This window comes from Phocoena phocoena, chromosome 9 (assembly GCF_963924675.1).
Source record: "Phocoena phocoena chromosome 9, mPhoPho1.1, whole genome shotgun sequence".
Lineage (NCBI taxonomy): Eukaryota > Metazoa > Chordata > Mammalia > Artiodactyla > Phocoenidae > Phocoena > Phocoena phocoena.
Genome location: NC_089227.1, coordinates 31,936,694 through 31,963,757, shown reverse-complemented (window position 1 = coordinate 31,963,757; position 27,064 = coordinate 31,936,694). Strand labels below are relative to the sequence as shown.

The 27,064-nt window shown below is 46.5% G+C and overlaps 2 protein-coding genes across 4 annotated transcripts in view; one reads left to right on the top strand and one right to left on the bottom strand.

Annotated features, from left to right (window-relative positions):
- Positions 1-11,731, top strand: part of DNAH11 (dynein axonemal heavy chain 11) — a 315,873-nt gene extending 304,142 nt beyond the window's left edge. The window contains 6 exon segments of the mRNA XM_065883652.1: positions 841-1,083; positions 3,779-3,961; positions 4,041-4,156; positions 9,805-9,917; positions 10,369-10,509; positions 11,484-11,731. Coding sequence (XP_065739724.1) covers positions 841-1,083; positions 3,779-3,961; positions 4,041-4,156; positions 9,805-9,917; positions 10,369-10,509; positions 11,484-11,731 — 1,044 coding nt within the window.
- Positions 11,732-12,501: 770 nt separating this feature from the next.
- CDCA7L (cell division cycle associated 7 like) lies at positions 12,502-26,632 on the bottom strand. 3 transcript variants are annotated; one of them, XM_065883886.1, is made up of 9 exons: positions 26,495-26,632; positions 21,899-22,033; positions 18,403-18,777; positions 16,698-16,769; positions 16,417-16,587; positions 15,533-15,658; positions 14,451-14,600; positions 13,317-13,453; positions 12,502-12,780 (listed from the first exon to the last, which is right to left on the bottom strand). In XM_065883886.1, exons 1-9 carry the CDS (start codon positions 26,555-26,557, stop codon positions 12,750-12,752), a joined length of 1,260 nt encoding a protein of 419 aa, XP_065739958.1. In that variant the 5' UTR covers positions 26,558-26,632; the 3' UTR covers positions 12,502-12,749. The 3 variants fall into 3 exon arrangements, with proteins under 3 accessions (XP_065739958.1, XP_065739957.1, XP_065739959.1); XM_065883885.1 differs by having other exon boundaries at positions 12,750-12,780; positions 21,899-22,036; XM_065883887.1 differs by lacking the exon at positions 21,899-22,033 and having other exon boundaries at positions 12,750-12,780.
- Positions 26,633-27,064: the final 432 nt, after the last annotated feature.

The window sequence follows — 27,064 nt, the reverse complement described above, 5'->3', positions numbered from 1 at the left end:
CATTGCCTTGGTTGAGAACATTCTTCCCGGTGGAATGTCTAACCCTTCTCTCCGGCCTGAATGAAGTGGATGGGTGTGATTAATGCCTGATAACTCCCGCCGCTCACTCATTAGGCGACTTTGGATGGAGCACCAGTGTGTGCTAGCTCGCAGTTGCCCCAGGGTCTACAGATCGAGATGAGCTACACAGACTCTGCCCTGAGAAGCTCCAAGTCACGGGGAGGTAGCACTCATTTGACTTTTAGTGTATACTGCCCTATAACATGTTAGTTACACACACTCCCACGTATTTTTTAAGATAGGCACATATAATTATGCATGTATGCAAAATCTACGTGCATAATACATACAATAGTTTGAAGTAGTACTGCATTAAGTACTATTAAGTCATACTAAAATGAGTTCAGAATTAAGATTAAAATCAAACATATGCCCAGGCAAGTTACTCTGAATCTCAGTTTCTCTCTGCGAAATGGGGATATCTGGGAGAATCAATGACTTCAAGCATGCAACAGGGTGACCAATACACAGTAGATGGCTCAGCACCTGTCCGTTCCCTTTGTGTGCATGTATCGTGTTACCCCAAGCAAACTGCAAACCAGGTCTTCTTAAGGATGGGATTCATGTGTGTTCCTTGGACTCCTCCCCAGAGGTCAGCGTGGTACCATACACAGAGCAGAGTGACTGATTACAAGAGGGTCAAGAGATATTCTAGAGAGCTCGCGATCGATCCAGCATTGTGCTGGGACCATCTTACCGGAGTGTTCTCAAGGTGTTTGGGAAATGAAGATTGATGTCCACTTAGATTTGGAATAACTGACTTTTCCTTTGTGGTTGAAGGTTGATGGTGAACTGATGCTGGCACCAGGATTTGCTGCCCCACCCAATCTGGATTATTCAGGCTACCACCAGTACATAGAAGAGATGCTTCCTCCGGAAAGCCCAGCACTGTATGGCCTCCACCCAGATGCTGAAATAGAATTCCTGACAGTCACATCCAACACTCTCTTCAGAGCTTTGCTGGAGATGCAGCCCAGGAATGCACTCAGCGGTGAAGGGCTGGGACAGTCCACAGAAGACAAGGTAGAGGGTCATTCTTTCTTTTCTGTTGAGTTATACTGTATGTACAGTAAAGTACACTAGTCGTTAAGTGCACAGCTAGTGAAGTTTTTACCTTTGTGTGCACATAACCACCACCTGGATCAAAGTACAGAACATTTCCAGCACTCCAAAAGGATACCCCTGCCCCTTACCGATCAGTACCCTCTCCACCCCAGGCCAAAGGTACCCACCCTCCTTACCTCTGTCGCCACAGACTAGATGGAGTAGATTTCCCAGTGTTTAAACTTCGCATACATGCAGCCTTACAGGATGTACTAATTTATGTCTGGCTCCTTTCACTCCACATTTCATTGTGAGATTTGTGAGATTCATCCATGTCGCTGCATGAACCAATGGTTCATTTCTGTTTAGTATTTTACTATGTAATTCTTTATTTATATATATAAAATTCGTAATTTGCTCCTTCTATAGGGGATGGGTGTTCGGGTTCTTTCTAGCTTTTCATTACAATGACTATCACAGCCGTGTATAGTCTTTTGTCAGCATACAAAGGTTAACTCCCAAAGCTATCTGCTCATAATACTCATTCCTGTATACCCAGAAGTGGAATTGTTGGATCAAAGGGTATAATGTTCAGCTTTAGTAGATACTCCCAGTTTTCCAAAGTGGTACAACCACTCCTGCACACTTCCACCCACCAGCAGTGGGTGGAAGTGCTTCTTGGGGTCTTGTTAGGAGTCATGGTATTTCTTTGTGGTTTTAACTTTGCATTCCTCAGTTAAGGAATAATACTGAACCTTTTTTCATACGCTTATGGCCGTTTGGATACACTTTCATGTGAAGTACCTGTTCCACTTGCTTGCCCAATTTCTAATTGGGTTGTCAATCTTTTTCTTACTGATTTGTAAGAACGCTTTTATTTCAAATGTGTGTCCTTTGTTAGGTGTATGTATTGCAAATTTCTTCTCCACATGTGTGGCTTGCCTTTCATTCAGTGTGTTTTTGGCTCTGTCATTTTGTTAGTGTCTTTTTTCACCTTTTCTTGGGAGATTGGCATTATCCTTCTTTTGAAGGTTCTTATTACCGTAGAATGATGGGGATGAGAAATGGACATCAAATATTTTTTTTTACCTTTGGATTAAAATCTTACTTCTCATTAATTTAAAACCTGAATAGCTTATTTTTCCCTCAATAAATTAGCCTCTGTTTCTCTCAGAATTATGAATCAAGGATTCAGTGTGTGGAAACACAATAAACATCAGGTCTAATTATAGTGAGGTCCCAAGAACTTGCCATATTATTTCTTGAAATTTTTCAATTATTTCTTGAAAGGAGGCCATTCATTGAGACACTTGTTTGTAATTTAGAAGCGTTAGAATTTGTTACAGCACGTTTTATCCTATATACTAACATCTTCCCTATGTGAATTTAGATTTTTAAAAAGATGAACGTATTTAAAAATCCATCCATTTGGGAAGATCTATAGTATTAATAGAAGCAGAGAGGTGGGTGAGGTCTTCATCTAGTTCTGGGGCTTCAATCTCTCCAGGGAGGCAGCTGATCATTACACCAGAAAATGCAAAGCAAATGAGGTAAAGATGCCTCAGCATCTCCTACAAGCAGACTGGTTGTACCAACCACCATCTACTAGGTGTTTATATACTAAGCACTATAGAAAGTGCTTTACAAATATGCCAATTTAATCTGCAACAGCTCTGAGTAGTATCGGAATCTCTCTTTTGGAGATAAGCTTAGGTGACTTCCCAAGGCCAGACAGCTAGAAAGGGCCAGTGAAGGAAACCAGATTGTAGCTGAGTCCCAAAGCCTTTCTTTGACCTAAGTTCTCTACAGCACTGTGTTTCGTACTCTGTACTGCTGCTGTAAATAAGCTCAAGATTTCAAATGACCTGCCAGGGTGCTAATAAAGCAATCTGCACGCATCCCGTCAGAGCCACAGGCAATAATGCGAGAAATAAATCAAAGAGGGAAAGCTGCCTGAGGCTGAAGACAGGCAATATCTTCCAGTCTTTTGTCCTTCTTAGGTTATTTGTTGGTTTTCCCAGCTCTGTAAAACTGCATCGTTGGAAGAAATATCCAGATCAGAGTACTATGTACATATGCACGTCTTCAGTGAACAAATCCTTCATTTCTTTAGGGCAACAGCTACAAAAGATAGAGGCTTCCTTGTTGTTGGAAATATTGATCCAAATTGCCCCCTAAATTTTAGGATGTGTCAGTTGCAAGGGCAGCATCGCAGTCACCAGAATTAACTCAAGTGTAAAGGGCATCTTTGGTTCATGTGACTTTTCAAATAACTTTTCTAAAATAGCAGATTGCAAACTGGACTACCCAGATATTGGGGTTCTCCATCCTCTGATCATGTCTTTACAAAGAAATGAAATGTAGTCGAAGAGAGAGAGTTGTGTTCCCTAAATACTAACAGTAAATAAACTACAAACAAATAGTAGCACCTCCCCGACGAGACTGTGGGACGTCAAGGAGGGGAGGGCTGCACCGATTGAGGGAGTTGGCGGTGCCACTCTGCCCCCCTCCCGGGAGTTAGTAGGCATCTTTTAAACTCATGAGCAAGCATCTTTGGGAGTCGTATGGTACAGTCTTAGACTTAAAAAAAAAAAAAAAATAGAGGCTATATAGTCACCGTGACCAAAAATGAAATAGAAAGGAGCTAAATCTGTGTGTTTGTTAATGATTTAAGGTTAAGAATGTCTTGGATGACATTTTGGAGAAACTTCCAGAAGAGTTCAACATGGCAGAGATAATGCACAAAAGCCCAGACAGAAGCCCCTATGTCCTTGTCTGCTTCCAAGAATGTGAGAGGATGAATATTCTCCTTCGGGATATCCAGGTGTCACTTCAACAATTAGACCTTGGATTGAAGGTAAGTTTAAAAGTGAGACTAGAGCGGCCTTCTTCACATTAAACGATACTCACTATGTGGCCTTTTTTCTCCCTGCAAGGGGGAGCTGATGCTGTGTCCTGACATGGAAGCCCAGAAGTCTGCACTGAGTCACGATGCAGTACCAGAAAGCTGGAGCAAACTGGCGTACCCGTCTACTTACGGCCTGACCCTGTGGTAAGTTCCCGACCCCTGCTGCTGCCGGCCATCGCCAGCCTCACGGCTGGTTTGGTGTTCGGAATTATGCCTCATAGGAACCATGAAAAATGTACTTTGTGATTGTATTCAGCCATAACTGTGCAAACCACCACCAGTTTCACTTGAGTGAAAGGCAAAACTCAATTAGAGCAAGATTCGAATTCTGCTTCTCACTGAATAGCTATCTGATCTTGGACAAAATACCTGACCTTTGTGTTTCAGTTTTTCATCTGAAAAATGTGGAGAACAGAATTCCCTCCCTGAGTGGATCGGATTTAAATGGCCACGGGAGGCACCCTTAAGTTTACCCTCACATCATGTTATACCCTTATTTTCGAAGCCAGTGATTACTAATGCCATTTCACAGCGAACTCCTAAAGTGGTATGTGGTAAATCAGACTGCCTTCAATTTGGGGGTGTGACCGCAGTGACGTGCCACAAAGCCAGGGACAGAAATTCACAGCTCCCTGAAAGCCAGTGTTGTCTCCAGCCACAACTCGGCCTTGGTAGTCAGCACCGGAAGTTTCACAAGGCAGGCTCTATTCTTGGCTTTTCCACATGGACATTCCTTCTTTCTTCTCACCTTCCTAAATTTTTCTTCCACGAACCAGAATGCTACGCTCATCCTTAAACTGGAAGGTCCCATTAGAATTCCAAGTGACCGCACGTTGAAACTGCCCTGTCCCCCAGGCACGCAGGGGTTTGCTGGGGGGGGGGGTGTGTGTGCAAACCCAGCGAAGGTGCCCTGTGGAAATGCCACAGATGGCAGCAAAGTATCACAGCAGGGAAGAGTGAGCAAAGCCTCTCAATGGATTTCTGTTAATGCTATGAATATCTAAAATCAGATTTTATATTTCCAATCAAAAGAAGGGTTTATATTTACACTTAAATTTTATAGCAATAACTTTAGACTTATCTCCACCGTCTTATTTTGTGCTTCCTAAATTCTGTATTTTTCTTAGCTGCTTCTTTTCCAAACTTTTCTGACTTCTGTTGGTTTAAGTTTTCTTTATCCCATGTTTATCCCTGTACAGTTCCTATTATTTTAGGAAGACTCTTGATGTTGTAACATAAACACTTTTGGTGTTTCTAACGCAACGTAAAGTCAATACTTTTTCCTTTAGACGTTTTAAGCTCTTCCCGATCTGGAACTGTAGTTCAACTTTATTTTAATCCACAGTATTTTTTTGTTTACAGTCGGCGATTATTTATTTATTTTTTTTGCGGTACGCGGGCCTCTCACTGTTGTGGCCTCTCCCGTTGCGGAGCCCAGGCTCCGGATGCACAGGCTCAGCGGCCATGGCTCACGGGCCCAGCCGCTCCGCGGCAAGTGGGATCTTCCCGGACCGGGGCACGAACCCGTGTCCCCTGCATCAGCAGGCGGACTCCCAACCACTGCGCCACCAGGGAAGCCCCAGTCGGCGATTATTTTCGCTTAATAACACGTATAGATTTCTTTGTTCATTGTTGCTTTTATTTTCTTTCCTGTACTTTGATTTCCAAATAAGCTCTCCTACTCCAAATGATTTGGGTAGAACTGGTATTAATATCTCCACCTGACAGACGACTGAGACAGATTTCATGTTTCTCCCAAGACAATCCAAGTATTAATTCTTCTATATAAGTGATTTATAGATAAGTAATCTGTTTACATGACAAATAGAGAAGTAAAACCATTTAAACTTTTGTCATGAGATTCTATCATTTCAAGACAAAAAGACCTTTCAAGACTTATTTTTGCTGTTGACAGACTGTCCCTTGGGAATGTTTTTAGGATGCTTTTGTCCAGGTCATTTGCAAAGATGGCCTGTGGTGAATTTGACGTGTGTTTGAGAAAACGCAGTTATAAAACTCTTGTGGTATGGAATATATATCATTCAGAAAAATGATGTTAAAAGTATACAACATAATTTATTTGACCTGTAGAGGGTTGTCATAGTTCAGCTACTGTACACTTGCAAAAATCATGTCAGATGACTTATTTTAAAAGCTCAGCCACCAAGAGCATATCCAGAGACCATGCCATCAGCCATAGATATGGTTAAGAATTGCCCTGCTGCATTAGAGCCACCAAAGTGATGTTCCCTGAGAGATGTTTGCAAAACTTCTGTATTTCTGTTGTATCTTTCTTTTCTTTCTCGTCTTTTACGCCTTTGGCACAGGGTCCTATTTACTTTTAATCCTAAAATAGAAGTGAGCCCCTTTCCAGTTGGCATAAATTCAGGAAGTAAAGTTCAGGCCACATTGGGGCCATGTGGTCAGCACTGAAAAAGGCAAAGAGGAAAGGAAAGAAACTGGGCTTGACGTTCTCTGAGCTGCTGAATCAAGCATGACTTGTCAGATTTTCTCTGGAACCTTCAGTTATAGAATGCAAAAATGCCACTCATCGCTGAAACAACCACCAGCGGCAGCACGGATGCTGTGCGCACCTCACCCGGGGCTCCTCTGTCCTGGATCCCCTCTTCATTGCCCTAGAGGAGGAAGCACACGGCAGGCTTCCAGTGTACGTGCTGGGGAGTAGATGGTATTGTGTCTGAATTCTCTTTACTGCCCTCTCACTCGATTAATGGTCTGTCTACCTGTATGTAGAATTCTAGATACGATGATTTTCTCTCTCTGAACTTCAGTGTTATTAACTGCATTGTCTTCTGGTGTTTATCGCGGCTAGTGAGTCTGTTCATCAATACCTGTCATTCCTTCACAACGAAGTTACTGTCTCTGGGAGGTTTTTAAGAATTTTTTTCTCTTGACCCTTAATGTATTAATATTCTGTAATCAATGCTCTGTAATTTTTACTGCTGTATTTAGGTATGGTCTTTTAAAAATGCATCTTACTTGGTACTGTGTGCTGTTACAAATGGGAGGCCACAGGTGTCTCCACCCTGTAAAATCCTTAGCCTTTCTTTCTCCAGGTATTGCCCTTGCCGCTCTCTTCACCTGCCTGAACTCGCATTCTGTTCCATCTGTGTGTCTCCCCGTGTGTTCCGGGTGAGTCTGTCAGTTCTGGCCGATCTTCATTGTATCTTCAGTTGTCTCCCGTTCTCTTGCCTACTGTTTCTTCCCTGAATTTTTAGTTTCATGTTGCTTATTTCGAGGGGAGGGGAAAGTACCTGACCTAGTTTTTTATTTATTTTTTTAACATCTTTATTGGAGTATAATTTCTTTACAATGGTGTGTTAGTTTCTGCTTTACAACAAAATGAATCAGTTATATATATACGTATGTCCCCATATCTCTTCCCTCTTGCGTCTCCCTCCCTCCCACCCTCCCTATCCCACCCCTCCAGGCGGTCACAAAGCACCGAGTTGATCTCCCTGTGCTATGCGGCTGCTTCCCACTAGCTATCTACCTTACGTTTGGTAGTGTATATATGTCCATGCCTCTCTCTGGCTTTGTTCCAGCTTACCCTTCCCCCTCCCCATATCCTCAAGTCCATTCTCTAGTAGGTATGTGTCTTTATTCCTGTCTTACCCCTAGGTTCTCCATGACATTTTGTTTTCTTAAATTCCATATATATGTGTTAGCATACGGTATTTGTCTCTCTCTCACTTACTTCACCCTGTATGACATCTAGCTCTATCCACCTCATTACAAATAGCTCAAGTTCGTTTCTTTTTATGGCTGAGTAATATTCCATTGTATATATGTGCCACATCTTCTTTATCCATTCATCCGATGATGGACACTTAGCTTGTTTCCATCTCCGGGCTATTGTAAATAGAGCTGCAGTGAACATTTTGCTACAATGACTCTTTTTGAATTATGGTCTTCTCAGGGTATATGCCCAGTAGTGGGATTGCTGGATCGTATGGTAGTTCTATTTGTAGTTTTTTAAGGAACCTCCATACTGTTCTCCATAGTGGCTGTATCAATTTACATTCCCACCAACAGTGTTTGAGGGTTCCCTTTTCTCCACACCCTCTCCAGAATTTATTGTTTGTATATTTTTTGATGATGGCCATTCTGACTGGTGTGAGATGATATCTCATTGTAGTTTTGATTTACATTTCTCTAATGATTAATGATGTTGAGCATTCTTTCACGTGTTTGTTGGCAATCTGGAGAAATGTCTATTTAGGTCTTCTGCCCATTTTTGGATTGGGTTGTTTTTTTGTTATTAAGCTGCATGAGCTGCTTATAAACTTTGGAGATTAATCCGTTGCCTGACCTAGTTTTGTAATTTTGTTTTTATGACTGCCACCCTTTTTCTTTCTCAAGTTTAAACAAGTGTATTAAGAGTCTTGATTTCAGATTCCTCTTATTTTTATATTTTGGGTTCTCTATACCTTCCTGTTTATTGGATTTGCAAGTGGTTTTTCATGCCATATAATCAGTTGTCTTCATACTCAAATAACAGTTTGGCTGGTTATAAAAGTAATTTAGCCCATTCCTTGTCAGAGGACTTTGTAGGCATCGTTCTATTCTGCTTAAATGCTGCTGTGGAGGTGTCTGAAGCTAACATAATTTTTCCCCCTTTATATAAAGACTTCGTATTTTTTTCTTAGCTGTCCAGAGGATTCTCTGTCTCCAGTCCACATTAAGATGTATCTTAGTGTTGATTATTATGTGTCGTATTTTCTTGCAACATATGTCCCTGATTATAATGATTCAAATTTGTAACTTAGGAAAACTCACATTTTCTAGAACTGTATTACTAAACGTGTGCTGTCTCATTCAGCATTCGTCCTATTTCTACTCTCTTTAACTCCTTTTTTCCATTTACTTTTGCTTTTTTTTTTTTTTTTTTTTACTATTCTGCCTTATGCTGCTTACTTTGTGCTTTCATTTCTGTAATTTTCTGAGATTTTTCCAACTTAATTTCCTCACTTTTTCTTACCTTATCTGTTTAGTGCTACCTGCTGTGGCCCTCATCCTGGAGAACTGCTTTGCTGCCTTTTTCCCTGGGCTCTTTGCTCTGTGCTCCATTTCCCTACTGTTTTTAGCAGTCCTTTGACCTACATTTCATTATCTCCTCATTTTATGAAAGTTCATTTTCCTTAGCTTCTGTGAGCTGGCTTCCTCACAGGTAAATTTTAGATACTTCCTACCTGGCCTAATTGCCGTGCCCACGGGATGAGAGAACCTGTGTAAAAACAGCAGTTTCTCACACCACAGGGTTTGGATGGATGGAAGATGGTTGGTTCCCTTAATAGCCTTTCCTTTCCCGCTTTCAGGTAATTACTGCACGTGGGAAGGCTAATGTCACGTTTTACTGCCCCTGCCTCTCCTGGCAACCTTCCCCTCGCCATCCTTAGACACACGGGGGGGTGCTCTTTCCCGTGTGTCCTTGTGTACCTCCGTGTTGGCATCTGTCAGCCCGGATCATACACAGATCACCTGTGTAGAGTCACCACATATCAGTGAGCGGGTCTAAATAAAGTAGTGGTTGAATAAACGGAGGCAAATTTTTCGGTCACGTTTCCCAGTGTTTCTTGTCCCCAGTGTCAACGGGACATATAATCTAGCCCTTTAAGGGGACAGTGTTCTGCAAATCGTCAGCTAACGATTTCACTGGTTATCAGTTGTGGACCTCTCTACCACCACTCTTCACCCTGCGGACTCTAATCTTACTGAAAAACTTTATTACCAAAAAGCAAGTCTGTTTCTTCTTACCTTCTACTCACCAGGTTTAATGACCTCCTCTTGCGATGTCGGGAACTGGATACCTGGACACAAGATCTCGCCCTTCCGGCTGTGGTGTGGCTTTCTGGCTTCTTCAACCCTCGGTCCTTCTTAACTGGTAAGGGCTGGGGCAGGGCGGCCCCTGATGCTGACAGAGTCACACCCCCTAGCAGAACCCCAGCCACTCCCCCTGCCCTGGCCACTACAGAGGAAACAAAACGCCCGGCAGGACAGGAGCAGCTAAGAGGTGGGATGGGGTTCACCCCAGTAAACGTTTCCCGTCACGGGCTGCCCGGTCTCTCACATCGGTTCCACTCTGGCACGGCAGAGCATAAGCCAAATGGGTATAGCCGTTCCAGTAAAGCTCCGTCCACCAAAGCAGGGAGGTGGTCCTGCAGGCCTTCGTTTCCCACCCCTGCTCTAGTGCAGCCACGTGGAATGCCCAAGCACACCCCGTGGGACCAAAGCACGCCTCACTCAGGGAGATGCTCAGCTTATACGGGTGGCTCCCGGGACCCTTCTGTCTGTGGCTTTACCCTACTCCATTCCTGTCCGTCCTCCTCCCAAAGCAATCATGCAGACCACGGCTCGAAGAAACGAGTGGCCACTGGATAAAATGTGCTTGACTGTTGAGGTTACCAAAAAAACGAAGGAGGATTACGGGCACCCCCCCAGGGAAGGCGCATACCTCCACGGGCTCCTCATGGAAGGTGAGACGTCCCACAGAGTGAACCCTTCTCACTCAGCTTCACGTTGGTGTTTGTCCTTTGTTTATTCCATTGCTCAGCACTCACTCACACTGGTGGTTATTTACCTCGTTTCCGGCTTTCGAACAATTTAAATGCTAAGATAGGATGTGTGTCCAACGTGAGCCAAATTTTAAGGCCGTGGCTATCACTTAAAGACCTATACACTGAATTTACTTTGCTTTTGAATCAGTGCAAAAATCTTTCTTCTCCTTTTTAGAAAACTGTTTAACTTCACCCTTGTGGTAAAAATACCAGATCTCTCTAAGCCTGTAAGATGCCAATGCATATCGTGAATCTCTGGGCGAAGGGGAAGAATATGCCGTATCTTCCAAGTTTATTCACCCATGCTCTTATCTTGTAGAACACTTCCTCTTACCTTAAAGGGCACTTGGAGAAATGCTTTCCAAGTCTCTGCCAAGATGCTCCTTTTTCACTTTCAACATCTGAACACGTGTGGCACGTGCTTTAAAGGCGGGGTAGGTGGTATAAACAACAAGTGACAAACAAACAAGTGACCTGAACTTAGGACGAAGAAAAGAAGGTGCAGTGGGGAGGGAATGTGGTGAGTTGGACACGTCTTATACTGACCATAAGCGTATGCAGATGCACTTCTCTAAAGGAAGTGCGTCTGATTCTGTCTCACGGAATCTGTTTTCATGTAAGGTTTACACCTTTTAAATTCAGATCATTTAGTTTACTGTTCACAGGAGAGAGTTCAGGCATTAGCACAGGAGCGAGGAGAGTGCTTACAGTGTATGCATGGCCCCTGGGCAGCAAGTACCCTCACCTCCTTCCCACCTCAGTCATGGGCCAGCTCGCTAAGGAAGCCACTGACGAGGAGTGAAGTGACAAAACCAGAACGTTTATTGCCTACAACGAACAGAGGCTCAGTACCAACATACGGCACGGTCGTAACCCTTGGGTTTATGCTGTAGGTGCCAGATGGGACAGCCAGTCAGGAGCCATCGTGGACGCCTACCTCAAGGAGTTAAGGTCTGCAATGCCAGTCATCTTTGCAAAAGCCATACCCGCGGACAGACAGGAAACCAAACACACCTACGAGTGCCCTGTGTACAAAACCAAAACAAGGGGCCCCAACCGCGTCTGGACCTTCAGGTTGAAGAGCAAAGAGAAGGTGGCCAAATGGGTCCTGGCAGGCGTGGCCCTCCTGCTGGAGGCGTAACAACAGCCCTTGCAGAGGGGCTTCTGTTCCTCCCGCTGGAGCACCGCAGAGATGTCCTTGTTCCCGCACGGTTGTTTATCCTACTGAGAGGCATAAAACAGAGTCCAGCTTATGTACCTTTCAAGTAACTAACTTAAAATGTGCATTCGTTGTTTTTAAACAAACACCATCTCTGAAAAGTAGAGACGGGGGACAAAAAGAAGCAAATGTAGAAAAAGATGGGACCCCTACTGAAAATCTGTTCATTTTTAGCTCTCCCCAGCCTTCCTGCAACACAGAAAAGAGTACAGTATAGATCACATTTTCATCAACGTTCCACTGAACCTCCAAAACAATATGGTTGGAAGTCTCCTCCCGGTCCATACACGCGGGAGCCTAGTTCTTGTAGATAAACAAAAAGTATTAACCTTTATATTCTTTTAAAAGATAGAAGCCACTGGCCCCAGGCAGCCACTCCTGCTGGCCAGCAGCGCTCCAGTGTCCGGAATGTGACTGACAGTCCACTTTTTGTTCAAGTGTTAACAAAAATAAAACTCAAGCTCTTCGGGGAAATTGCACCTTGTAATTTAGGGGAACCTTTTCAATATAAATTTCCAATGACCCAGAGCAGCTTAAACTATGGTCACTTGTGATAAGGTAAACTTAAAGGGGACGTAACCCGTCACAAGCTGGCCTCCAGGGACTGGTTTGGGAGGTGAAAGATCAAGGCAACAAAGGCAAGAGCTGCTTACACAATGTTTTCTCTGGGGTAACTCTACCCACCCCCCATCTAAACTATGTTTCTTAAATCAGATGCTTTTAACAATTCAATCTATAAACAGGCCTGCGTATACATGTAGGTCGATTCCTCTCTCGTCTTCCTGAGAAATCTTTTGAAGTATATAAACAAACAATCTTTAAAAAAAATAGTATTTAGCTCTACAAAGAATTTCTGTATACAAACACAACCATAAGAAATCTTAGGCACAAATGGCATGTCTTGTCGGAGTCCTCCATGGTGAGCTGGCTGGTTCTTCTCTTAATTGTCTTTTACCAGCTGCTTTTGTAAGCTGAGAAAAAATGGGAAGCATTAGTGGGACGGAGGCACGAGCACAGCGGCATCCTAGGTTAGAGGCTCAACCGTCCCCCGGAGTACCGAGCCCGAACCAGCTCTCCTGTCACCAGCTCAGGCCCGACTCAGGCACACACAGCAGTGCGGGCCGGCCCCCAGGGCTACCCGCCTGACTCCTGCGTCCCTACGAGCAGCCCCCTCGAGGGTCCAAGCGCACGTGGCCCAAGCCTCCCCTCTCCTTAGGGCTGCCTTGGGCCTTCACAGCTTTCCCTCAGCCTGCCTTGTAGACTCTTTACTGTTGGAGGGACTCTTTACTGTTGGAGGCAATCGGGGGAAATTCTAGCAAAGGAGGGAACTTCCCGATAGGGAAAATACCAGTCCCGAGCTTGCCCAATGCAAACAGACACAGGACGACTGGCACTCGACGTGGTTTCTAAGAAGCAACTGAAACAAGGCAACCCCCGTACCTGCCTAGAGGGTCTCCCCGGCTGCGCCCGGGAATTACCACCTCTGTTTTTGATTTGTGAGGCTTACCTCTCCAGATATTCCTTAACGTTATTATAACCGTAAAACTTGGCCAGATGAATGAGGATGCCTGTGGCACAGCGACCATCACGCTTCCGACAGTAACTGCAATTGCAGACGCCCCGGCAGGGAGGACACACCCAACCCTAGGGAAGCAATGGCAGCAGAAACGCCCCCGTTATCAACAGGCTCTCCCCGCAAGATGAGCTTCTGACTGAGCCTGGATCACTCGGCCTCTCCACCAATCTTTAATCACCTGAGACTCTTCAGAGAATCCTTCACCCTGTGACAGGTACTAATGTCTCCTTCCCCTCGCATGTTTCAAAAGGGTCCAGAAAGGTTGATCACCCCAGATCACGCATGCAGAAACACTGAAACGTGTTGGTTTTAAACAGGACCAGGTGCATTGTTAGTAGACGTATGTTCAAAAAGTTTTGGAGAATTTCAGGTATCAGACAGAGCAAGTGCAGGGCCCCTTACAACTTCACAGGTCACACGCCCAGGAGGTCAGCCCTGCTTCTGAGAGCATAGGGTTTCTCAAATCACTCAACCTGAGCAGTACTTTACATTCACCTGCAAACTAGGGACAGTCTATTTACCCCCATGACTGCTGCATCAGAGGTCTTGCAGCAGTTAAGAGCACAGACTCTGGAGCCAGACTGCCCAGGGCATACACACCATCATACTATGTATTATCTCATTTTACAGAGAGAACCAAGGTGTTGGGAGGCTAAAGGAATAACTAACAGACGTGAAGTCTCAGAGCAGTGCAGGTGCGCACAGAAAGCACCCTACACCGCGGTATACCCACCCCCTGGGCCTGACCCCGGCAAATCCAAGGTAAAGGACGCTGCTGGAGGAAAGGGACACAGGCTCGCCTGTACAAACCCTAACTCTAAGAAAGCTTGCCTCTGACCCTGGAAAGCGAAACGCACTCTCTTCTCCGGTCCTATCTAGGGCAGGAAACTCTACTTTTCATTGCTGCCAGTCTCAAGAGGCAGAATGAAAAGGAGGGTGGCGAGGGGGGTCTACAAAACCCAGAGCTCTGCAGCTGCAGGGTACCCGATAGAGGGCCCAGGAGCCCCGTCCTCAGCTTGCTCCCCTCACCAATACAACTCAGGCCGAGGCGAGCACTGTGCCTACCGGGTCCAGCAGCGCCGATCGCACGTCCTCCCCATAGCGATTCCGCAGGCAAGGCCCACAAAACTGTCCTCGCACCCCGCCGCAGCTCTGGTTCCGACACACCGTCTTGGTGTCAATGGTCTTCTGTCGACACTGGTGGCAAGTGTTACCCTGAGGCGGAAGGCGGTGGGTGGTGAACATGGGATTTGGAGGGGGAGGCCCACGAGGCCACACGGATATCCTAAGTGCACAAAGCAGCCCTGCCTCTCCCCCAGAATCGAGCAGTGCTGTTTCTCTGGTACAAACACGGGCACTCTCTGGCAGCCTGTAAGCACTTTTAGTTCTGGGGCCAGAGAAGCCTCTTAGGGCAGGTGAGACTGAGCAGGGAGCCTGGAAGAAATGAAATGATCAGCTGGACAGAAATGATGGGAGAGACCGGAGCCCACAGGGGAGACAGGTGACTGAGTGATGATAAGCCCTGGGCAGCACCACATGGCTCCAACCCAGTTCCTAGCAATCCGGTTATGTTCAGGATAAAATCTCCTGGTTTTAAAACGTTGGCAGTTAAACTGAAAACCTTTAAACAGTATTTAAGCCACTGTCCCATTATCTAAAAAGGATGCAAAACAACACAAAGCCATCCTCTACATTACCATTTAGAAAAAATTGAACACATTTCCTATCTAACAAAGATATTCGATCAAACTTTAGTTTCTGTTGGTTATATAAAATATATATTATACATACGTTTTCAATGTGTTAATACTATATTGGAAATATATTTCTTTTGGTTATAAAACGTTTTGGTTTTTCAACGTTTAAAACATAAAAACTATTTAAAATATAACAGTTAGTTACAACTGTGCTTTTCCAGACTACACCCCTGCCTCCCCCCACAGATAATATGCATCCCCCAGAGAGACCTGTCTCCCCTTTCCCAGTTATAGCTGCTCCAACTCAGAGCCCACCTCTGCGCCCTGGGGAGACGGCACAAATGCGTAAGCCCAGATACAGTTTAAAACAAGGCAGGATTTCAAATACCAGTGCCTGGGACTCCCAGCATAGGTCACGATCACGTGAATTATTCATCAGATATACTTTACCAGAACTTTATCATAGATTTTATCTCGAACAGTTATGGCCACATTCTCCAGGTCCTCTTCAGTGATGTCCTCCACTGGCCGGAAAGAAGATACACGGCGACGTCGTCGATATCCCTGGCATCTCCCCTGCGGAACGAGCCAAAGCAGAACTGGGCATTAGACGGTTTGGGCGGTTAAAAAAAAAAATTGTAGAAGTTTTAAGTTCCTCAGAGCTCTAGGACCATGAATGTGAACTATGTCCCTCTTCTATTTCCCTGAAATCATTCATACATTTTATTAGTCATTTGCTGAGCTCCTATCCTTAGTGCCAAGCCTCCCTGATAGCAAGGTGACACAGAACGATAAATCAGAAGCTCAGGGTTTCCCTGACCAGTGAATGGTCACCTGCGGCAAGCTCTGTGAGGCCGGGGAAGTGAACCACACTGAATAGCCAAAGCCACAAATAGGAAGGGTCCAGAGTGTCTTGCTCTAGACTGAAAGCACTCCAAACTCCCCATTCCTAAACAGAAAGACCAGAGACATCACTGTACTTGCCCACAAGCAAAACCACGAAGCCACCTGCTGCCGTTATCAGCCCTTTACGGCCTCCACTGGAGATGAAGCTGGGGTCCTAACCATTGCTCGGTTTAGAGGAAGGACCCGCTTCATGGCCTACAGCTTAGATCAAGCGCAAGCTCAGGCCCGGGGTTCTTTTCCGAGTGCGGTCCCAGGAGTACCCACAGCATCTGGGAACTTGGCTGAAATGCAACTTCTCAGCTGCTGCAGACCTACTGAGTCAGAACCTCAGCGCTCTCACCGAGCCCCAGAGGGCTGTGATGTACGCTCACGTGCGAGGACCGCTGGCTTAGACAAAGAAGCATTGGTTCATTATAGTCAGAAAATACCCCGCTTGTTGTCTTCCTTCTTCTGAAACTGTAAAACTCTTCTGCGAACTTGGCGGCCGACACGGTGAAGTTCTCCAGGGCGAACTTCTCGGGAGGCCGTGCGCTCCGGGCCGGGTTGGTGCGCCGTGTGATCTGTCCCTCTGAGAAGGCCCGCCTCACTGCTTTCTTCTTCTGCAGGTGAGACCACAGACACAGCTGGCTGCTTTCTGGAATGAAAGCCATCTAGCAACCGACTGTGTGCATGAGTACTGGAATCAATACATATAAGGAGTTCCACTTACAGAAGCTGAGTTCGGGGTTCGGAGCGGGAAGAAGTCTGGCATTGAGTTCAATTCCGCCAATAATTGAGCAAGCTGAAGTTCAGAAGAAAGAAAGGATCGTGCATAAATATTGCCACGTCTACTTCATCTAACACGTTATCACAAGTCTTCCAGTTTGCAGCCATGAGAAACTTGTAGTTTACATAAGATCTCAGCAGTTGTTATTTTTTTAACCTCACATGTAAAGATTTTTATCTACGCAGGTGAGATGCTGATAGCGTGAGAGGAATAAAATCTATGCCCGTTCCTTAGGTAGAAGAAGACACGATGAAAACTGTCCTGGAAGGTCCAAGGCCTGGAGCACGCGGTTAGAATCGTGACTGGGCTACCAACTCTCAGTGTGACCCTGGAACCTATCATTTTGCCCACCTGAATCAAGTTTCATCATGTTCACAACAGAAAAGGCCCAACTAGATCATTCCGCCAGTTATTCAGAGCTCCGAAACCCCGACTCTTTAAGTTGGTTAATTTCTTATCAATAAAAATAATTTCTGAAAATATTCCCAAATAAACACCTAAGAACACCGAATAACAGGCATTAACGTGCCAATCATACAATTTAATTAGGATTCCTTTTAGTTTTAGACTTACACAGAGGTATGGGTGTCACCCCTAAATCCTAAATCATGAACATAGTTCTTATTTTTTATTTTTTTTTTTGCGGTACGCGGGCCTCACTGTTGTGGCCTCTCCCGTTGCAGAGCACGGGCTCCGGACACGCAGGCCCAGCGGCCATGGCTCACGGGCCCAGCCGCTCTGCGGCACGTGGGATCTTCCCGGACCGGGGCACGAACCCGTGTCCCCTGCATCGGCAGGCGGACTCTCGACCACTGCGCCACCAGGGAAGCCCTCATAGTTCTTACTTTAAAGATGCAGAGAGATACGACGCTAAAAATTTCTCTTAACTGAGCACAAATATGTCTCTGGATAAATTATACCCCAAAGTAGGCTTTATATTTTCTTAAGCAACTTAATAGACATATAATAAGACTGCATATACAGTATCATTAAATTATGCTTTTTAAAAAGAAAATATTAAAGAAAAAAATATACCAAAATACTAAAAGTGATGATGATTGGTATGATTTTTTTAAATTCTGTGTGTATAAAATTATGAAGGAAACCACAGTTACTGACCACATACAGAAAAACCAAATACACAAAGATTTCACCTTGTTCCATTAATTATTCTGGTGAAAACATTTTAAAGTGATTCAAAACTGCTCAGTTCCTTTTACTACCTAGACCCCTTTCATTCCTTTAGCTGATATCTTGACACTACGGCATCTAGGTTGAAAGCTGCCTGCCTGACCTGCACAAAGCAACTTCTAAGTGGGCTTCATGACACCCACGTTTACACACTGCTTCTTTCTGCTGGGAACAGGGCCTCTCATCTCTGTAAAATACCACTGCATATTTGCAACATAACTTGATCAACAGTAAATGGCGTTTAGTCCATGGCACTGTGGAGGGGGCTAAAAATGGTCCTGGGAGTCTCTGTTCCCAAACCAGAGCTAATCAGGTGATAACCGCTTGGGGTCCAAGAAAAGAGAAAGAACCCACAATGCCCAGAGCACACTTCCTGACCGAAGCCAAAGCAGCAGCGGCTGTGGGGACGCAGCCCTGGGAGCCCCAGCAGTGGCTGTCTTGGGCCGCGCGGCCTTACCATGGCTTTGTTCTCCTCGATGTTCATGGTCCTCTTTAGCAGGGCATCTGAGCTCTCCTGGCCCTCGTCCCTGGAGTCGTCCTCAGACTCAGAGGCAGAATCTTCCCTTTCCTTCCTCTGTCTGCAGCTTGTCTTTCTTCCAAGAATTCCACCCTTACTGTCCTGTATGTGCGAGCCAGAAAACAATGGCTCAGGAGAACTGTTCTTACCGGCATTTTTTGCCGGTTTCTTGGTGGGGAACTGAAAGGCTACTCGAAGACCAATACTGCTTCTTCTCGGCCTGCTGCTTCTAGGTGGAGCCTCTTCTTCTTCATCTTCCTCTTCCTCACTCATGAAAGATGCTTTACCGTCATCACTGAGCTCTGACTCCACGAGCTAATGAAATGAGAGAAAGAACAAAGACAGTGCCTATAAACACACCTTCAGAAAGACACACACTTAAAACCACTCTGACAGTATTTTAGGAGAACAGTGAATAGTCGAAAGCTCTCCTTTCCTATTGGTAGTTCCCTCTGAACTCTTCAGTTAAATGCGCAAGTACTTTGTAGATGAACAAAATCAAAGAGCGGGCTGCTCCGCGCTCTGGCCCAGCCACACCCACCAGCAGACTGTGTTCTGTTCAGAGCATCAGGCTGGAAGCCAGACGCTGACGAGGTGGGCTCCTCCCCAGTGGACCAGCCAAGCTGGCACACCTGGGAGCCCAGGAATATGGGAATAAAGAAAAGGGTGTGCATGACATCAGAGGTATCCTCAGGTAAAAACGGAGTGCTGAGTGAAAAGTAAAGCACCATTCTGCCCTAACTAGCTGGAACACAACGCACGAGGAAGAGGGACAGGAGAGCGGACTTCATTTTCGTGCCGTGACCAAGGAGCAGGCAGATGACCTGCCATCGGGGTCAGTGGCGGAACCTCATCCCCAGGATACACTGGCTCCTCACTCAAGGGAAGCCTCCTCCCCTTTCTGTAACCCGCAGCGCCATGGGGTGCAATCAGGCAGACAGCTCTGCAGGTGGCTGCAGGTACCTGTTCAGTCAGCTCAAGCAATTCTCAGCCTCAATTTTCAGTCTCCACTCGGCACAGGTCTCCAGCATTAAAACATAACTTGGTTTCACACGTGAGAACACAGTAAGAATGGAAGGCAACAGCAAGGGGACATCTCAGATGCAAAGAGGACTCTTAGCAACCGTAGAGATGGGTTTAAATACTGGGATCAAGGTCATCGCCTGGCCTCTTTCCTTGACCACAGGCTGGACAGCGTAGCCTGGGCACCTCTGTCAGGGACTCAGGTTGTGAGGAGAGCTGAGAACAGCACCAGGAGCCGCCTGGGATTCAGTTAATGACTCTGCTTCTTCCTCAGTGACCACCCCCCCCCAAATTCCAGCTGGACTCAAGTTAAAAATAAAGCGGCGGGAGGGAAAAAAAAAAAGCAGACAGGGCTTCCCTGGTGGCTCAGTGGTTGAGAGTCCGCCTGTCGATGCAGGGGACACGGGTTCGTGCCCCGGTCCGGGAAGATCCCACATGCCCACATGCCGCAGAGAGGCTGGGCCCGTGAGCCGTGGCCACTGAGCCTGCGCGTCTGGAGCCTGTGCTCCGCAACGGGAGAGGCCATAGCAGTGAGAGGCCCGCGTACCGCACAAAAAAAAAAAAAAAAAAAAAAAAAAGCAGACAACTTCCAAACCTTGGTGTATGTATCAATGCACAAAAAGCCAGGCAGAGAAATAAGACTGTACTGTACGGAGTTACCTATTTGTTTTAATATCCTGAACTCTCCACATTAGTAGCTTTGGAATTCCAAATAGTGGGCTGCAGAGGAATCTGTTAGACGACACTGTTGGAGAACTTCAGGGGAATTATCTCCCCTGACTGGCTTTATTCATTTATCATAATCACCGTCTAGCCCCCGTCTCTTTACCAAGGCCGTGGAGTAGCGTACTACAAAGGACTGAAGTACGGAAGGAGTCACCAGTGGAGACTCCGATCTGAGAGCCAGCACCACGGCTGCGGCAGTTTCACGTCTGGCTACAAGACCACTGGACACCAACGTAGCGTCATACCCTATTGCCAGAAAGGTGGTCTCACCACTACTCACTAGGGTGGGCGGGAGTTGGGTGAGGAGGCAACAAGGCTTGCTTTCTCACTGAATTTCAAAATAAATGTACAGGTGGACCTGCCCTGAGCTATGAGTTATATCAGAGTCAATGTAACATGTCACGATTCATTCCCTAAATGTACAGATTTGGAAGAAAACCAAAAAAAAGGTGCTGGGGGTAATTCACTTTTGCATGCTGGAAACAAATTCTTTGAATATCCCAACATTACTTAGCTAAAGAAGAGAAGATAAACAAGTCACTAAGAGTCGATGATACCCATCAGGGTTTGGAAGGATCTCTAGAAACCGGAGCCTTGCTGGCCAGAACACATGAACTGCCATGCAAATAACTTCTGTAAAGAAAGCCAAGGGGCGGGGGGCTGAGGCCGATAGGTTGGCACAGGTCTGTGTTGCTATTCACAGAAATCAATCACCATCAAGCAAGGCAGCCTACCATTAAGGCTTTCAGGCCTTAAGTCCCCCCAGGAAAAGGTGAAGGACAAAGCAACGCTACTGGTTACAGCTTCTTTAAACACCCACACAGGTTCCACGCCAGGAATGCTTCTCTGGGAGCTTCTGAACGTAATGAGGCTTAACCGCTCTATCCCTTATCTTTATACCAAAGAAGGAAGTGGTGTATTGATTTTATGAGATAAATGTATGCTACTTTTCAGTTAGTAAAAAACATTTTTATGCCTAAAAAAATCCAAAGGCTGTTCTTCAAAGTTACCCTGAGATTCAAATACTGGTCGGCAGTCAACTGGCCTACTAAACACATGGACTAAAAAGAGATCAACCAACAAGTCTCTTGATGGCAAAGGGCTGAGGGCAGACTTCCCTTAGGAATCAGACAAGCCCAGGTCACCTGTATCATTAAAAAGCACGTCGTGATCCAAATCAAGAATGCACAGACAAAACACTAAGTTCGTACCACAGCTAAATTTTTGCCAAATCAACTCCAAACCTAAGAACATTACTTGGCGCACAACAGAAAATGACTTTCAGGAACTTGTTACTCTCAGACCCTCCTCTTTTCAGATAAAAGAGGTTCAAAAAAGTCTGAAATAAATTCTCTGATAAGGATAATAAGGGACGCCTGGGACACATCCCCCCAGACTCCAAAGGCACCCAGGAAAGACAACTGGATTTCCTCTAAGAGCATAATGGACTGGTGGGCCAGGAATTCGCCTTAGAATAGCCAAGTTTACATTTAGCTAAGTGGCTTAGAAGATAGACACGTAAGAAAAAGTAAAATCTTCATATTTTGTTAACTGGCTTATAAGATGAACATGTAAGAAAAAGTAAAACCTTTTCATGTGTAAAGTGACTTCTTACAAGTAACCATACAATTCGGAACCAGGACTAAAAATATTACAACCCAGCCTCCCTCACGCTGATAAGTATTACCGTTACTTCTGCGTTACTGTTAACATCCAGATCACTCTGCGTAAATCCTTCAAATTCTTCCGTCTCTGAGTCACTGTCCTCTCTGAAAATTCTCCTTAGCTCTTCTGTGAAGGTTGTGGACTGGAAACGCACATCCTGCTAAATTAAAAACACATATGTCATGAAGAAAGAAAGAAAGAAGAACAGAGGCTGGCAGGAGCTGGGGACAAGGGCGGTTGCTGTTTAATGGGGACAGAGTTTCTGTGTGAGACGATGAAAACATTTTGGAAACAGATAATGGTGAAGGCCTCGAGACGCTGTGAATAACGCCTCTCAGTGTCTTGCAGGCAGCGCACTGGGACTTACCGCACTTAAAAATGGTTAAAATGGTAAATTTTATGTAGATTTTACCACAATAAAAACACACGTATATATACATATTTTCCATAGTTTGCAGAAAGTTAGACCCACAAATTGAACAATTTCAAAAAACCAGAATGGCCTCGGCCTCCATCAGCTGGTGTGCCCGGTAGGGGCTGATGGAATTCAGTTTCTCCCGCCGGGGCGGGCCATCAGGAGCGTCTGCGTTCACACACAACAGAAAACACATGGAGGAGAAGACCTGGCCCTGGCTCCTCCACGCACGCTTGGCTTTCCTTTCCAACAGCCATCCCAAGCCGGCTCCTCCCAGGGGAGATGCTTGGTTCACAGACAGCATGCCTCCGGGCAGGAGAAGCCCGGAGGCTTCCACACCCCGCCCCGCCCCGTCCCCCTCCGAGGAGAACGCAGTTGCTCCGTCACCGCTAGGGAGTCCCTCTCCCGCAGGAGGTGAGAAGCAGCCACCGCCGGCAGGTAGCAAGGGAGCCCGAGGAAAGATGTTACACGGCTGACTCAGAAAGGACATGTTCCAGTAATGACTTTTTCTTTCTTTTCAACTCATAAAAATAAATGGCATGCTTGAAAGAGAGGAGGGGAAAAGCAAGAATGGCAGTACAGAACAGAGACCCACAAACCAGCCTCCTCCAAGCTGGCAGCCAGGCCTGGAGTCCATGTCCCCTGCTGCCTCTGACGTCTCCCCTCCTACCCCTGATGCAGGGGTATGACCCCTCATGACAGCACATGCGGCTGGAGAAACTTTATCTCCCTGCCTGCCTTTTCCCTGACTTTAATTACACACTTCTTCGACCTCGGATCATCAGTCTCTGGAGAAAAACAGACGTAACAGATGAATGGAAAAACGTCCCGGGGAAAAAGAAAGAAATGCCTATATCCGCGATTTTTTTTAAGCTTAAAAATGTCTCCTGTGAATTATTATGGGTAATTGGAGTGACTGTGCTCAGATGTAAATTACTTCATCCCGATGTTGATAGCTGTGGTGCAGCTGCTTAAAAAAAAAAAAAAAAAAAATTCACACACAAAAGGGAAGTTTCTTTAAAGTGAAATTCAAATTGTGCTTCAGGGAGACCAGCGCCGGCACTGCTGCACACACTACGTACAAGTTCACGCGGCTCCTCTCGGCGGGTTAAAATGGATCCGGAGTGTGTGGGGTCCAGGTGGGGAAGCAGCAGGCCAGGGTCTGTCGTGAAGAATGGTGCGCGGTTGGCTCCCAAGGAAACCCACCACCTCCGAGGGCAGGAAACATCTGGCTCAAGAGCCCTGGGCCAGCCCCTGCAGGCTGCTGCAGGGCAGTGGGGCCCATGTGCACACTTCATCATCGACCCAAAGTCCCCGGCTGGAGCCCGAACAGGTCATGCCTTGGAACAGCAGGTTCCAACCTGCCAGTCCTCTGGCTCTTTCTGTGCTTTGAGCTGGTGTCACAGGCAGCCGTCAGCCTGGGAGAGATCAGTATCTTTGGTGGCCAGTTCTGATAGAGAAAACAAGTCAGCTGCAGCCCTAGACCATGGCCCATGCTTTTATTCTCCTGATTTCACAGGGTGTAAAAACCATCTTTAATGGGGGTCTGTAACAAAGCGAACATCCACTCCACAGTCTCCTGTGTCCCTGGTTACAAGCCTCACACAGCTCTTTGTTCTCCGAAATCTGGCTGTTATCCTTTAAAATCACTACTAGACAGTATGGTGTGGGCTTTGGTGACCTGCATCTACCGTGATCAAGAACATAAGCAGGGCTTCCCTGGTGGTGCAGTGTTTGAGAGTCCGCCTGCCAATGCAGGGGACACGGGTTCGTGCCCCGGTCCGGGAAGATCCCACATGCCGTGGAGCGGCTAGGCCCGTGAGCCATGGCCGCTGAGCCTGCGCGTCCAGAGCCTGTGCTCCGCAACGGGAGAGGCCACAGCAGTGAGAGGCCCGTGTGCTGCAAAAAAAAAAAAAAAAAAAAAAAGCAAATAACAGATCAGGAGAGAAGCTAACAGAGTGGTGACTTTTTTTTTTTGAAGCTCATGGGATGTGAAGAAACAGACTGGAAGTCATTGTGGCTGAACCAGTCAGACAAGTATCCCACCTCAGTTCCACCCCATGGGTGCTCCTTCGCCCATGGGCACTGGATGTATGAAACAAGAGGAAAGGGACAACCCAAGGAAGCAGCCCAAGCCGGGGAAGCTGGAAAGCACCGTTCAAGTATGAGGCCCCTTCCATCAAGGAGCTTGTCATTTAGTAAGGGAGCTGGACAAGTCCACAGGTCACCATGGCGAGGATCAGTGTTGTAAGGGAGACACACGCGACATGGCGCACAGAAAGAAAGAAAATCCAGTAAGACTTCGTGGAAGCAGAATCATTTGACCTGCATCTAAACTGGGCTAGAGGCTAGAAAGATGCTGAGAGCGCACAGAGGCAGGATGAAGAGCCTGGACCAGTGTGCACAGGGGGCAGAACAGTGCATGCGGGGGGCATGGATGCAGTTTCTGGTCTCCTGCTGCAAAGCCCGCAGGAGAGAGCCGTGCAAGGCACGAGGCTGAGAAGTGGGGCTCCTAGATTAGGAACATCCCAGCTCGGCCACTTCTCAGATGTGAGGCCTCAGACCAAGTCACTTCACCTCCCCACACTTCAGTTTCATCCCCCGTGAAACAGGAATAATAACAGTGCCTGCGCCTTCCCAGGGAGAGAGTGAATTCAGGGTACTCTGCATGAAAAGCATGTTGTCACGGGCCACGGAATGCATGCCGGGGTCAGACTCGGGAGCAGGGCTGGACTGGGGGCAGGTGTGAGGGCACAGGAGAAGGGGCAGTCGTCACAGCAGCAAGGGCGGCCGCTCTGTTCCTTAAGGCCTGCTGCCCGCCAGGCTCATGCTGGCGCCGCTCGGAGGGCCACTCACGCTGGACCCAGCAGGCTGCCCCTCACTGCCTGACCACATTCGAACGGAGGGACTGGTGATTTCTGAACAGGGGAGGATGATGACCAGAGCTCAGTCCCACACTTGCGGTAAGGACTATGAGAACCACGGGAGCTGAGGAGGCAAGAGACGGGAAGGGATGGAGGTGAGGAACATGGCAGAAGATTCATGAGCTCCTGCAAGGGACTTGAGGAGATGGGTGAGGAAAGAGGAGGCGTCAAGAGCTCCAAAGTTGGAGACAAGAATGGGGAAGACAGACAACCAGGGAGGGAAAATGGTGAGTTTCAGATCTCCCTTGAGCAATGACGATGGATCCAAGTGTCTGTCAGAAGTACATCTGGGGCTGGAGGGAAGACCCAAACCACAAAGGACCAGGAGGCAACGGCTGAGACCGGGCCAGGCACTGAGATCATTAAGTGGAAAGGTCTGAAGATAAAATCGTGGAGAACATCCACAGACGGGGACAGGAAGTAGAAGGGATGACAACCAAGAACAAAAGGTGTAAGAGAAAGAGACCAAGGGGAGTGAAAGCAGGTGGCTGGCGGGGGGGGGGGTGTCAAATGATGCAGAGGCATCAAATAAGGTGAGGAGACCACACACACTGCCGTCAAGCAGGGGCTTCACTTACATAATTAACTATCTGCCTTCCTCTACTTCCCCAGTGAAAGCTAGGTGGGTTTAACTCACAGCCTTTTAGGGAGGCCATGGTCGAGGGAGAATGAGGAATTTTGAGTGCCACAAATGAACTCAGAAAAAAATGCCACGGAAGCCTGGATACTTTGGCCATGCTCCTGCCAAATCCCAACATAAACCTCCAGGGATCTACCTCTCCGAGAACTGCAACTTGTGTCTGCCACAGATCAAAGGAATTAAAGAAAGAACAATGCTCTCGCCAGCAATCCCATGAGTGAGGTGCGGACAGAGCCTCACCGCAGCAGCACAGAGGCCATGTGTCTCATGGTAACCACACACTCCTACGCTATTGCTGGGGGATCAGCCCTCCCCCGCCAGCTGTGTGGGAGCGCTCCAAATACAGCCTGGCCACAGGCTGCAGCCCCGAGGTGGCAAAGACGACAGATTTGATCATGTGAGGTCCCCTTTACTGAAAAAAAAAAAAAAATTATTGTACATAGAAAGGATTTAAACAACAAAACTGAGCGAGGTACCCCCACCAGTTGCTTGAAACATGAAGGTGTAACACTAATAAAATAAGATGCTCGACAATTAACTGATACCACCAGTCTCAGACCATGTTCAAGTAAAAGAATATCCGAACCAAGATCCAAGCTTCCAGACGGATACGCCTGCCTTGAAAGGAGGCACCCATACCTGCTTCCCTGACTCCAGTGAGTCAAAACTATAGCAGCTCTCCTCTGATGACAGGGTTTCCATGGGAACATCATCTTGGAAACCGACAAACTCTTCATCATCACTGGGGGCGTTAAAGATGTCAGCCACTTCTTTAGGGATCTGTTTGGATTGAAAAAAGGAGGATAATATCAGGGGCTGTTATAATCACTTAGGGAAATTTTGTAGAGGAGTAGGAATTACCATCTCATGACCTTATCAACCTGCCATGGTTGCTCGCAAAACCCCAATAACCCTGAGCAAAATGTGCCTCAACTTGACACCTCATGGCAACCAGGGAAGGGGTGGAAGAGGATAAGAGTTTCTCTTTTTCAAATTCTAGAGATATATCCTATCTTACAAGGAGTGTTGAGGCCAGGCTAGATAAAAGCCATTTTTGATCTCTTGACAAAAAATAAGAAAATTTTCTCCTACAGTGGATCTGTCCTTTTTTTTTTTTTTTTTTGTTGCGGTATGCAGGCCTCTCACTGTTGTAGCCTCTCCCATTGCAGAGCACAGGCTCCGGACACGCAGGTTCAGCGGCCGTGGCTC